Source organism: Sus scrofa, chromosome 5, assembly GCF_054392235.1.
Source record: "Sus scrofa isolate SSC_HxYL_T2T_F1_AM1 chromosome 5, Sscrofa_HxYL_maternal_Yorkshire_Landrace_v2.0, whole genome shotgun sequence".
NCBI lineage: Eukaryota > Metazoa > Chordata > Mammalia > Artiodactyla > Suidae > Sus > Sus scrofa.
The window spans coordinates 3,698,641-3,711,873 of NC_139387.1; the positions used below are offsets into that span (position 1 = coordinate 3,698,641).

The window sequence follows — 13,233 nt, forward strand, 5'->3', positions numbered from 1 at the left end:
AGCTGCCGGCCGACACCACAGCCACAGCAACGTGGGATCTGAGACGCATCTGCGACCTACAGCTCACAGCAACGCCAGATCCCTCGTTGCTGTGGCTGTGATGTCGGCCGGCAGCGGCAGCTCATGGCAATGCTGGATCCTTAACCCACTGAGCAAGGCCAGGGATGGAACCCACGTCCTCATGGATGCTAGTCAGGTTTGCTAACCACTGCGCCATGACGGGAACTCCAAAATCTCAGAATTTTAAAGCCAAACAATTTTATAAATTACAAAATAGATGCTATAAAACACCTATTTTCATTCTGATTTTTAGGTTCTAGCGTCGCAAGAACTTTACTGGACATCCTGCCCTAAAACTATCACCGATGGGTAAAGGCAGCAGTTTGCTTGTAAACCAGCTGGAAGAGGCAAGAGTGGAAAACCCTGATGAGTGGCATTTGCTGCTTCCCATGGAACAAATACTTCCACCCTGGCTGATTCCAAGCTACCAGGAGCTGAACAACCAGCTCACAAATTTCTGAATATTCAATCACTGACCCTCAGAGGCTGGTAGGAACGAGCTCCAATACGTCACTGGGTTTATGGCAGCCTACTGGCAAACACACCATCAATTCCTAAAAACGACTACGGCTTTTTTATATGAAAAGATCACATGTATACATTTATCAGCACGAGTCATGAATGTGTAGATAGCGAATGTTCAAAAACTGAACATTTGGGCGTTTCCATTAAAAAACTATCTACAATTTTCTATCTATTACCATATAATCATTCTTCCTCCCTTTAAAGAAAAAACTGAAAAATGTAACTTCTCCTGGAGTTCCTGTCGTGGCGCAGTGAAAAGGAACCCAACGAGGAACCATGAGGTTGGGGGTTTGATCCCTGGCCTCGCTCAGTGGGTTAAGGATCCGGCATTGTCATGGGCTGTGGTGTAGGCTGCAGATGTGGCTCGGATCTGCTGTGGCTGTGGCTGTGGCTGTGGTGTAGGCCGGCAGCTGTAGCTCCGATTGGACCCCTAGCTTGGGAACCTCCATGTGCCATGTGTGCGGCCCTAAAAAAAGCAAAAAAAAAAAAAAAAAAAAAAAAAAAAAAATATATATATATATATATATAACTTCTCCCACACATAAAAAGTGACATATGATAACTTCTTACAACATTAAAATCATCTACACCATAAGTGCCTTGAAAAAATTTAAAACTGGTGATGTAACAGGTTCATTTTCTCTGTCTCCTGGAGAGTTCACTTTTAAAGCACAGCTCACTGCTCCTCCTGCTGGAAACAGACACAAATCTATCTCCAGGAAAGAAAGCAGCCTGGGAGGAAGACTCTTCCTCTACCGAGATATGAGAGTTAAAATACTGACCTGTCCGTGAGAGACCTACCACGGCCTGTACGACCCAGCACAGAAAACCAATAGCCAAGAAACCTTGAAAGAAGTATTTTCCTGGAGTTCCTGTTGTGGTGCAGCGGAAACGAATCTACCTAGGATCCATGAGGTTGCAGGTTCGATCCCTGGCCTCGCTCAGCCGGTTAAGGATCCAGCGTTGCCGTGAGCGGTGGTGTGAGTCGCAGATGCGGCTCAGATCTGGTGTTGCTGTGGCTGTGGGGCAGGCCGGCAGCTGCAGCTCTGATTCGAGCCCTAGCCTGGGAACTTCCATATGCTGTGGGTGTGGCCCTAAAAACCAAAAAAAGAAGTATTTTCCCAAAGAAGGAAATCCACTTCCACAGTAGAGCAGCGTAATCGTGGCCCACGATCACACAGGGCGCCCCGGGAAGTGCTGCGGCCCAGGGTGCGTGCTCCCCACCTTCCCTTGGCGGTGGGGTACAGCCAGTGGGCCTGCCAAGGGTGAGCCTGCCCCCCACCCCCACCTATCTGCCCAAGTGACTCCCTCTCCTCCTGGATCCCACAGCAACGAGATAACCTCTCTTATGTTTCTGAACTTCCTGAAATCAGCACTGCTGAGCTACAACACATACGCCCTAAACAACATCCCTCTAGCGTGTAGAGCCGTGTCGGCGTACACAGCTACCCAAAACACGGTGGACACCCGAAACACCACCCCCTCCCCTCGACAATCAATCCCAGCCCTCCACTTCCAGCCTGGGTGACACCCGATCCGATCCGCTTTGTGATCCAGAGGTTCTGGCCGCTGTGGCCTTTCACAGCCATGGAATCAGTACAGTCTCAGGCCATGTCCACTCCGCGTTTGCAAATCATCTCTCCGTGGTTACGTCAGAAGGACATTCTGGGAGTTCCCGTCGTGGCTCAGTGAACGGATCGGACTCGTATCCATGAGGATGCAAGTTCCATCCCTGGCCTTGCTCAGCGGGTCGGAGATTCGGCGTTGCCATGAGCTGTGCTGTAGGTCACATCCGAGGCTCGGATCCTGCGATGCTGCGGCTGTGGTGTAGGCCGGCAGCCATAGCTTCGACTCAACCCCTAGCCTGAGAACTTCCATGTGCCACAGGCGCGGCCCTAAAAAAAAAGTACATTCCTCTTTTATTATTATTATTATTACTATTATTTTAGAGCCACATGTGTGGCATATGGAAGCTCCCGGCCAGGGACTGAATGTGAGCCACAGCTGCAGCAACACCTTTAACCCACAGCGCCAGGCCACGGATCAAATCTGAGCCTCCACAGTGACCTGAGCCACTGCAGTCAGGGTCTTAACCCACTGTGCCATAGCAGGAATTCCAAGGTACAGTCTTTTTTTTTTAACTGCTGAGTAGTATTTGAGAGAAAGAACAATTCTACCTTTAAGACAGAAGGGAGGGAAGGAATAGACAAAAATAAAAAGAATTCCCAAGATAAACAGGAGAGAAACAGAATTACTGTACGCTAGTGTCCATGCTCTTAGCAAGGAAAAGACCCTAGGGGTTCTAGAGCAGGCACGGGGAGAATTTCTAAATGTACGAAGACAAAACTACAAAGACACTTTTTGTAACTCTTCTAAAATAAGGATATGGGAGTTCCCTTGCGGCCTAGGAGGTTAAGGACCCAGCATTGCCACTGCAGCAGCTCCAGTCACGGCTGTGGCTTGGGAACTTCCACACGCCTCAGGCACAGCCAGAAAAAAGTAATAAATTAAAACTAAATTCAATTCAGAGTTCCCGTTGTGGCTCAGTGGTAAGGAACCTGACTAGTATCCGTGAGGATGTAGGTTCGGTCCCTGGCCTTGCTCAGTGGGTTAAGGATCTGGCGTTGCTGCAAGCTGTGGTGTAGGTCACAGATTCAGCTTGGATCTGGCGTGGCTGTAGCTGTAGGTTGGCATCTGCAGCTCTGATTCGACCCCTAGCCTGGGAACTTCCATACGCCAAGGGTGTGGCCCTAGTTAAAAATAAATAAATAAGGATACTGCCTTAGCTTGGGCTGCTATAACTAAATACTACAGGCTGGGCGGCTTATAAAAACAGCATCTCTATCGCACGGCTCTGGAGGCTGAAGGCCAAGACGAGGTGGCGGCATGGGACCGCTGACCTGGCTGCGTCCTCACGGGCTGGAAGGGGAAAGGAGTCACCCCCGGGGGCTCTGCCCTCATAAACTGATCGCCTCCCAGAGGCCCCACCTCCGAACCCCATCACCTGAGTCACCAGGTGTCCGACGAGGATGTCTGGAGACGGGGCGCCCCCACCAGCGATCCGTCCAAAGCAGAGCCATCACCTCGGTAACAGGTTTAAAAGCTTTCTTCACGTCACGGGTTCTCCCTCTCAGCCAAGACCACGAAGCCCGTGCTTACCTCGTCGCCGGTAGGCTGCTCAGCCGTCAGGTGTAGCACAGCCCTGCACTGGTCCACAAAAGCGCTTGCCACCAACTCGGCGTGGCTCAGGAACACAGGGACGTCGTCCTTGGTCAGGGGCTCCTCTCCCGCTATTTTGGCTATCGTGAGGTCCAAGAGGGCAACCCTGGACGACACCAAGGATGTGTGCGTGAGTATGGGATGCACTGGACGACGCCAGACATACCCAGAGACCACCGTCAGAGAGGCTTTGATGTTTAAACCCCTTCTGTATAATGCCCAGCTAGGGAAAACATACTTTTTTTTTTTTTTTGAATACAGTTAATTTCATCGATTACCTATTTTTCAAATCTTGATTTCTTTGGTGTGACTTGGCAACAGAAACAAGCATCTTTGGGGTCCATTTCTTTTTTTTTTTTTTTTTTTTTTGGTCTTTTGTCTTTTTGGTTGTTGTTGTTGTTATTGTTGCTATTTCTTGGGCCGCTCCCGCGGCATATGGAGGTTCCCAGGCTAGGGGTCCAATCGGAGCTGTAGCCACCGGCCTACGCCAGAGCCACAGCAACGCGGGACCCGAGCCGCGTCTGCAACCTACACCACAGCTCACGGCAACGCCGGATCGTTAACCCACGGAGCAAGGGCAGGGACCGAACCCGCAACCTCATGGTTCCTAGTCGGATTCGTTAACCACTGCGCCACGACGGGAACTCCGGGGTCCATTTCTTTGAGCCCTGGAACATGGCACATTTCAGAAATCCCTCCAATTACGCTGTCTAATGCCTCTACTATAACGGCGTGAAGTGAGGTGGGCTGGCATTTAGTCCCCATTTACTGCTGAGCTAAGGGTTTTACACACGGTTGCTCTCTTCATCTACACGAAAAGTGCCCAGGGGGCTGTCACTCCAAAGAGGATGAGGAGGAATGAGGGCCAAGGCAGGTCATACCTGGGGGAAAGGACCCCAAAGCAGGCAGGTCTTGAATGAATGAGGGCAGATCCCGAGGCAGCCAGGGCCGAAGGTGGGCTCCAGGCGGTGGGAGCAAGGCGGCCCAGCTGCCCCGGGAAGGCCCTGGGGGCCAGAGATGGACCACCTGCTGAAGGAGGTGTGGGAGCCGGCCCTAAAATGAAGTAGATTTCCCACCTTCTTTTCTTCCTGTAAACCCTCCACGGCTCAGCAGAGGCACCTCTACCCATTACTAGGTGATGTTATAAGATGGGAGGTCTAGGGAGTTCCCATCGTGGCTCAGTGGTTAACGAACCCGACTAGCATCCATGAGGCTGCGGGTTCGATCCCTGGCCTCGCTCCGTGGGTGAAGGATCTGGCATTGCCGGGAGCTGTGGTGTAGGTCGCAGACGTGGCTCAGATCCCACGTTGCTGTGGCTCTGGCGTGGGCCAGCGGCTGCAGCTCCGATTAGACCCCTAGCCTGGGAACCTCCATATGTCGCAGGTGCAGCCCTAAAAAAAAAAGTAGGAAATCTGTTTTTTCGAAATCACTTATTTTGACTGTGGATTACATCTGCCATCCCTATTTCTCCACCGGAGCGCACAGGGGTGCTGAAAAGCACTGCACAGTCAGGGAAAACCGAGCATCGTGTGGGCTGTCTCTCTCCTCCCAGTTGTGAGGGGACCGCACCACGTACTCGACAGAATACACAGTTTCTAACAAACGCCATTCGCCACTGACACGGGCACTCGGAGGCGAAGGTCGCAAAAGCAGAAAGACCCGGTCAACGAGGCCGGACACTACCGGTCTCAAATTATCACAACCTCGGCTTCGCTTCCTTTAACCCAGAAAGCACCCCCAGGCTCACCAGACACAGTCCTCAACTCAGAATCAATCCGTAATTTTCCCTCTCCACCACTGGCTGCCGTCAGCACTCCACTTCACTTCGGAGCGTTTACTCATGGACATTGACATTTAAGCAGGACACACTCTGTCCTCGGAACTATGATTCCTGTTTGATTAAAAAACTGACAGAGGAGTTCCGGTGGTGGCGCAGCGGAAATGAATCCAACGAGGACCCATGAGGTCGCGGGTTTGATCCCTGGCCTCGCTCAGTGGGTTAAGGATCTGGTGTTTGCTGTGGCTGTGGTGTAGGCGGACAGCGAGAGCTCCGATTGGAACCCTAGCCTGGGACCCTTCATATGCCACGGGCGCAGCCCTAAAAATCAGAAAAAAAAAAAAAAAAAAAAACTGACAGCCATGCACACGCAAAGGATTTTAAAGTTATGTTTAAATTGATGCCTTCTAGAATTTCAGAAGCCACGCTGGCACTATCCTGAAATGAGTAAGTTATTCATGAGAAGACTGGAGGGTGGGAAATGAGGAGAGAGTGAGTTTTACGAACATCCTAGGGCAGGAGGAAACATTCCATAAGTCTGGAAATAAAATATCTGTAATTCACATTCAAGGGCAAACATCTCCAACACATGTTGAATTTATATCTGGACAACGCCACGTGTTTAATGTGTCGCATGGCATGTCTCAAGGCCAAGAGTCTTATTAACCTGAACAACAGGCTGACCAAGATACAGGCAGACAGCTGCTGCTAAATTAATCTCATGAGTCCCTTAGTAAATTGCAGACGCAAGAAGTTCTGGGTGTTACAGGGAAAGTGGTCACTGACTTTGGCATCAGACAAAGCTCAAATGGCACGTCGGCTACGTGGGTAACCCAGGCCAAATACCTCTTTCACAGGCTCTTTTTGAGGATTCAGTGACAACGGCTGTACACTGCCTTCCGAACAGAACAGGAGAAAGTCCTGGATGCAAGGATCAAGGTCACGAGAGGAGGAGCAGTGACAGTGGCAGAAACAGCAACGCACATCTTCTGAGGGAGAATTACAAGCCAGGCACTGACAGCTTTGTGTCTATTTCCATTAATAATCGCAACGATTTCATGGTGTGCCTACCATTATTCGTCTCCTTTTACCCAAAGTAAAACGCTACAATTAGCCTCTGCTCTTAATTACTATGCTACGCCGATTAGAAACCTGAAAACGACACAAGCTGTTTTTCCAAGAGCAGCTAGTTTAATTGAATATTGCTCCAATGCACCGGGAAAGGGGACCAGAAAATTGAATAAACACAGGCTCTCACAGCTGCCCTGTGAATTGACTTTGACCCTGAATCCAAAATATCTTCACCAAATACATCACCTGCCCAAAGAAACTACAGGGTGAAGGTGCCAACCAACAAGTGACAACGCAAAGAACCAGCCCAAGAGCCTCAAAACTCAAAGGTGCCCCTCCCCCCAATAGCAGGGTGGGGGGACCTTTCACCACCGCCCCCAGGGGACCAGCAGCAGGGGCTTAGTGAACACAGCATCTGTGTTACCGGCTGAGCCCCCAGCCAGCCGGACACGAACTCCGTAGGTTGGGGCCACAGCCGGGCATCCTCAGGGGGTTCTGATGTGGGTTCCCAACTGGAAGTACCACAATGCCACCCCCCACCCTGCAGTCACCAGCGAGGTCCCTCACCCAGACCACAGACCACGGGCCACAGACCACGGCCCAAGTCTGGAGTTCTCACGGGATGGCAAGGGCGGAAGTCAATTCATGACGCAGCCTGATGAGAAAAAGTCACCTCCAACCCATCAACCTGCCCACCTACAACTCTGAACACGGAGTCACCCACTACTGCCCGGAACGAGTCAAGAGGGGACCCAGGACGCTCTACTTCAAGGCAGAGCTGGGGGACCTGCCAAGACCCCCTCCCACATCAGTAGTAAACTCGGGGCCACCATCTAGCCGGTCCAGTCCATCACCTGAGAAAGCCTGGAGCTCCCAGGTCACGCCTCGGCCCCAGAATTCTCTCTGATTCCCAGACGGCTCTGCGAGTGGTGAGGTGACACCTCCCGGGCCTGGCTTAGCCTGTGTCACCATCGAACGGAGCCTGTGTCTCGCTTCTCTGTTCTGTGCCATTTTCACCACGGAACACAAGCTCCAAGAAGGCAGGGACTGGAGTTCCTGTCGTGGCTCAGCAGTAATGAACCCAACTAGCATCCATGAGGATGCGGGTTCGATCCCCGGCCTGGATCAGCGGGTTCAGGATCTGGCATTGCCATGAGCTGTGGGGTAGGTCACAGATGCAGCTCGGATCCCGTGTTGCTGTGGCTGTGGTGTAGGCCAGCGGCTACAGCTCCAATTAGACCCTCCCCTGGGAATTTCCATATGTCAGAGGTGCAGCCCTAAAAAGACAAAAATATAAATAAATTAAAAAATAAAAACAGAGGGCAGGGATCTTTGTCAGGGGTTCCAAGTAGGCAAATACCAACAAATATTTGTTGAATGAAGGCCACACTGCCGAAGAAGCCCGACCCTGCCCTCTGCCCGTGTCCCCTCTCCCTGCCCTCCTCCAAGCAGCTCTCATTCCAACCAAGCTGGCCCTCTCTGTGCTCCCCAAACACCTGACTCTTCCACCGCCGCTCGCCCTGCACTGGTCCCCCGACTGCAAAGTGTCTACACTCCCTCTCCACACGCGCCTGGCAACACCACCTCCCCCACAGGCTCCTGTTATGCTGCCACTTCCGTGGAGCCTCTGCCGACGCCAGAGGCCACGAGGGGCCCCCCACTCCCCTCTCCACGTCCCCAAGCACAGTATTTGTTCCTCTCCTGTGGCAGCTGCCAAACATGTTCCGTGTGACAATCAATGCCCCTAACGCCCCAGCGGGCTTCTCTAGTGAAGTCCCCAGAAAGGCTAGGATGCTTCAGGGGAAACACCGGGTCTAATGGACTCTGAAGGACAAGGGACGGCGCCCCGGCCGGAGCAAGGAACCGAAACCCACGCACTGAGGCAAAGCACATCAAAGCCAAACGGCTAGAGCTGAAACCAGAGGCTGGGTGTCTGTCCCCACGCCTTTTCCTCTGTGTAAAGCACTCATCCTTCTGCAGGCAGGCCCCTCTCCCTTCGTCCTAAGTGGCCCAATACAGCACACATGTGCGGGTAGAACTGCTTCCCCACGGGCCTGTGTGCAATTGAGAGGACACAACAAATGAAAGCACCATCTTGAGCCAGAATATTTGGGGTGATGGTTCTGGAAAACGAACTCTGCTGCAGCTGGCAGTCGGGCTGAGGCTGTCACTACATGGGAACTGTGAGCCACAAAGACCGGCCTTCAGTGAGACCTAAGTCCCCAGGAGACCAGGGCCTCAGAGCGCCATTCGTGCCCCGAGCCAGCACCTGCTGGGAGATCGCGACGCCCAGAACCCCGGGCCTGGCATGACATCGACGGCGGAGAAACGCCCCGGCCAGCAGACACGAGGAGAAGTAACCAGGCGGACGAGAGAGAACGATTCTCCGCTTAAGGCACTGGGCCCGCATGTCCTCCGCGGTGCCCTGGCGAAGAGCTTCCGTTTTTCCATACTCGGCAAATGTCACCTCACCCTGATCAGCTGCGCGGGGCTCGGGGTGGCAGTCCTCAGCCCAGACTCGGAGCCAGGCTGCCTGGATCAAGTCCCGCCTCTGGCACCTCCTAGCTGTGTGCCCTCGGGCAAGCACATGGCCGCGCAGTCTCAGGGCACGTGTCTGTGACGCGGAGGCAGTAAGGGCACCCGGCTGCTGGGGCGATGTGATGGCTGAGTTAATATCGGCAAGGTGACGAGGACAGCGCCTGGCGTGCGGGACAGAAGCTGGCCACGGGTTCGTTCCAGTGTAAATGTTTCTGCGGATGACATACCCACGTTAAAGGAATTCATGACCACGGCCCAGAACGTGGCATGAAGGTGACCCTGGCTCTTAGGTGACATCATTCAGAGTGAGGATGGGGCGGCTGCACGTTAAATTCTGCCGCCCCACACAGCCTCAGAGAAAATAAGCCTTTTGAAAAGAGCAAGGGCTCATCCTAGGATCCCACCTTCATCTCTCGTCGTGCCTGAGAGGATGGCAACTTCGTGTCTGGTGTCAAAGGGAAGCAGTCCTACCTTCCATCCCGGGAACAGGCTTGCTGGCCTCCTTGGGGTCTGGACCTCTTGGCCTTGGGCACAAACAGAAGGCACCGGGGCACAGCTCGGCTGCCCCCCAAATGTCAAGGACAGCAATTGCTTTTGAGTGACCTTGCTGACTCCAGCATGGTAACAGTCTGTCACCAACAGGGCACAATGATGCGACGAAAAAGCAGCATCCCTTTCTCCAACAGGAATGGGTTTGGCAACTGAGGTGTTCTCAGCATTCAGCGCACTGCAGACACTCGAGGCGACAAGTTCAGTTCAAGGTAGAGGGCCCGTCCGCCTCTCCTCCAGACCAGAGGACACTTGTCACAGACCGCGGGTGTCCCAGAACCCACTCCCCAGAGCAGGGCCTTTGGAGGAAGGAAGGAAGTGACCGTGAGAGCAGATCTGGGGTCTGGTGTTCTGAGCATACAGTATAAAGGTGCTGAGAGCCCCAAGATAAATAAGCCCAGAATTTGAACCCCCCGCCACCTGCCAAAAGAAAGTTAATTAATGAAAGAAGCTGCAGGCGAACAAATCGCCTAGCAACGGCACGCCTGACTTCAGGGTTCCCCAGGCTTTTCGGATCATCAAGAAAATTTTCATCACAGGCCTCCACCATGTGCAATTTATGGACACCCTAGAGCTGTCACACCAGGGTAAATATTCATCAAGGTCAACTGCCTCCCCCTTTCTTTAGACACCCCGCAGATCTAAGACGCTGTTCCGATACATGATAAGTTCTTGCCGTCCTCACAGGCTCGGCCTGCACGCCCCGCCCTGCAGGCTAGAGCTGGGGCCCCAGGGGAGCCCCTAGAAAAGGATGGCTGCCACCAAACAAAGGACAGGAGCCCCGAGAAAGGGCAGCAGCACGGCTGAGCGATGCGGAGGCTCCCTGCACTAGAGACTCGGGCAGGGGCTGGGGTCCCCGCTTGGTCCCCGTCCTCCCCCTCGGCCCTGGCAGCTCCTTGCAGGCACCTTCCCAGGGCGTCGGTGTCCCAGAGACTTCCGCCTCACTATGTGACACCCCTGCCCCAGGACACGGAGGAAGCCAGGAAGCAGGGCGATGTCGGGCTGAGCTGCGGCCACAGGGACGCCCAGCGCTGCCACCGGGAAATCAACAGCCCCTGCAACGAGTGTCACCAGAACCGGCTGGGCCGTGCCGCAGCAAACCGGCGCCTCCTGGGGACCTGAGCCAGACGACTGATGCCTAAAGTATCAACGGGGACATCATCACAAAGACATGTTTCGGTGAGTGGTTGGCACTCGAGGCTTCTGTCCCAATCCTGTCCTCACACTGATTCTGGTGGGTGTGAAGGACACAGACGCACTAGACTGGAGCTTCTGTCCTTGAAGACGACACATTCCGGCGGAAAAGCGAGTGACTGATAAACGGGCAGGTGAGGATGCAAAGAACTGCTCCTGAGAAAGCCAGGGGAGCCGACGGACAGCAGGCGCCAGGTGCAAGGGGCTCCACAGCAGGAGGGCACTGTCGCCAGAAGGAGCAGTGACAGTCGGGCCACTTCAGGCAGAGAGAAGGACACGTGCAAAAGCACAAAGCCACAGGGAGGCCTGGGAAAGGAGAGGCACTCTGGCGGCGACAGCATGGTGACGGGGGCAGAAGCAGCTGGAAACGGAGCTACGTTTAAAAGGGCCTCGGACACCAGACCGCGGGATTTAACTGCATCCTGTAACAGGTGACACAGCCCACTAACATGGCAGGACAGGATCCGGGCTGGCGGTACAGCAGCAGGTAACAGAGGAAAAGGGAACACAAAAATTACAACAAGCTGGAGTGCCCGTCGGGGCTCGGAGGGAACAAAACCAACTAGGATCCATGAGGACGCAGGTTCCATCCCTGGCCTCGCTCAGTGGGTTAAGGATCCAGCATTGCCGTGAGCTGTGGTGTAGGTCGCAGATGCAGCTCGGATCCTGCGTTGCTGTGGCTGTGGTGTAGGCTGGCAGCTACAGCTCGGATTAGACCCCAGCCTGGGAACTTCCATATGCTGCAGGTGTAGCCCTAAAAGGCAAAAAAATAAATAAATAAAAAATAAAAAATAAATAAAGGAGGGGGAGGAGGGGCCATCTGAGCAAGAACTGCGTACGGCGTGGGGAAGAGGAGCTACAACCTTTCCTGTAAATGACGATGGAAAATGTTCAGTCTGTCACCCTCGTTAGGAAACGGGTCAACAGGTGACCAGGGAGCGCTGGAGAGGCACACGGAAAACACGGGCTTGGATAGGAAAGGACACTCAAACCGCGTCCTCCCCGCATTCAGATGTTCCTCACGGCCAAGCGATTCGCCAATTCATAGCCCTGTTCTTCTCGTTACTTATTTTAGGTCAAAAACCTACAAACGAGGAGTTCCCGCTGTGGTGCAGCAGGTGAGGGATCCAGTGCTGAAGGGTCAAGCCCCGGCCTGGCGCCATGGGTAAAGGATGCAGCACTGCCCCACCTGCGGCTCCAATTCCATCTCGGGCCCAGGAACTTCCATATGTCACGGGTGCAGCCACAAAAAGACCGACAAGTAATTCTTTCTCTGCAACAGAAGTAAGCACGTGACAGGGGTGCCAAGGGACGCGAGATGCATAAACATAGCATTTAAACTGACTTGAGGAGTTCCCGTCGTGGTGCAGTGGTTAACGAATCCGACTAGGAACCATGAGGTTGCGGGTTCGGTCCCTGCCCTTGCTCAGTGGGTTAATGATCCAGCGTTGCCGTGAGCTGTGGTGTAGGTTGCAGACGCGGCTCGGATCCCGCGTTGCTGGGGCTCTGGCGTAGGCCGGTGGCTACAGCTCCGATTGGACCCCTAGCCTGGGAACCTCCATATGCCGCGGGAGCGGCCCAAGAAATAGCAACAACAACAACAAAAGACAAAAAATAAAAAAAATAAAAAAAATAAAAAAAACTGACTTGAACTTCTCCCTTTTGTCAAGGATACTGAAGAAGAAAAACACACTGCTTAACAAGACTACAAAGGCAGGCATAAAGATTAACTACTGGAACTTAAATGTATAGAAAGAATTTCAAAACCCCGGCAATTATAAAAATTGTGACTACAATCAAAAGATTAACATTTTTTTCAGGTTTTTGATCATTAAATCTGCGACTTCTGACTCCGTTTCATTTTCCTAAGGCAACAATTCCACTGAGATTAGGAAAGACGAATGCGACGGGAATGGACAGAGTCCCCGGGCATCATTTTATTCACGTCTCTAACTTTACAGGTCAAGAAACTGAATCCAAACACAGTAAAAAGACCTGGGTGAGGGCACACAAAGAGTCGCTATGACAACAGGGCGCAGAGCCGAGGCCTCTGAGCTCCGAGGTCCGAGCTCTTCCCACAGCAGAGCAGGGAAGGTCGCGGATGGGTGTGGACTTTCTTGTGTCCATGAGGATACAGGTTCGATTCCCGGCCTCGCTCAGTGGGTGAAGGATCCAGCATTGCTGTGGCTGTGTTGGGGGCCGGCAGCTGCAGCTCCGATTAGACCCCTAGCCTGGGAACCTCCCTATGCCTTGGGTGCACCCCTAAAAAATAAATAAATAAATAAAATAAAATACCCATG

General features: G+C 53.0%; 1 protein-coding gene and 1 long non-coding RNA gene across 8 annotated transcripts in view; one reads left to right on the forward strand and one right to left on the reverse strand.

The window, feature by feature from the left end:
- ATXN10 (ataxin 10) overlaps positions 1-13,233 on the reverse strand; it is a 162,631-nt gene that overhangs the window by 90,365 nt on the left and 59,033 nt on the right. For 3 of the 7 annotated variants that reach the window (XR_014845592.1, XM_013997463.3, XM_013997462.3), the window contains one exon: positions 3,745-3,910. Coding sequence is in view for 2 of the 7 variants with exons in the window: in XM_013997463.3 (XP_013852917.2) it covers positions 3,745-3,910 (166 nt within the window). In the remaining 5 variants the exon portion in view is untranslated. Of the gene's footprint in view, positions 1-1,642; positions 3,911-13,233 lie in introns of all 7 variants that reach the window. The other 4 variants (XR_014845595.1, XR_014845594.1, XR_014845593.1 and 1 more) reach the window with 4 other exon arrangements.
- The window catches only part of LOC146403077 (uncharacterized), a 66,307-nt gene continuing 56,979 nt past the window's right edge, over positions 3,906-13,233 (forward strand). The window contains exons 1-2 of the long non-coding RNA XR_014845600.1: positions 3,906-4,245; positions 5,188-8,000. This is a non-coding gene — a long non-coding RNA (uncharacterized LOC146403077). The remainder of the gene's footprint in view (positions 4,246-5,187; positions 8,001-13,233) is intronic.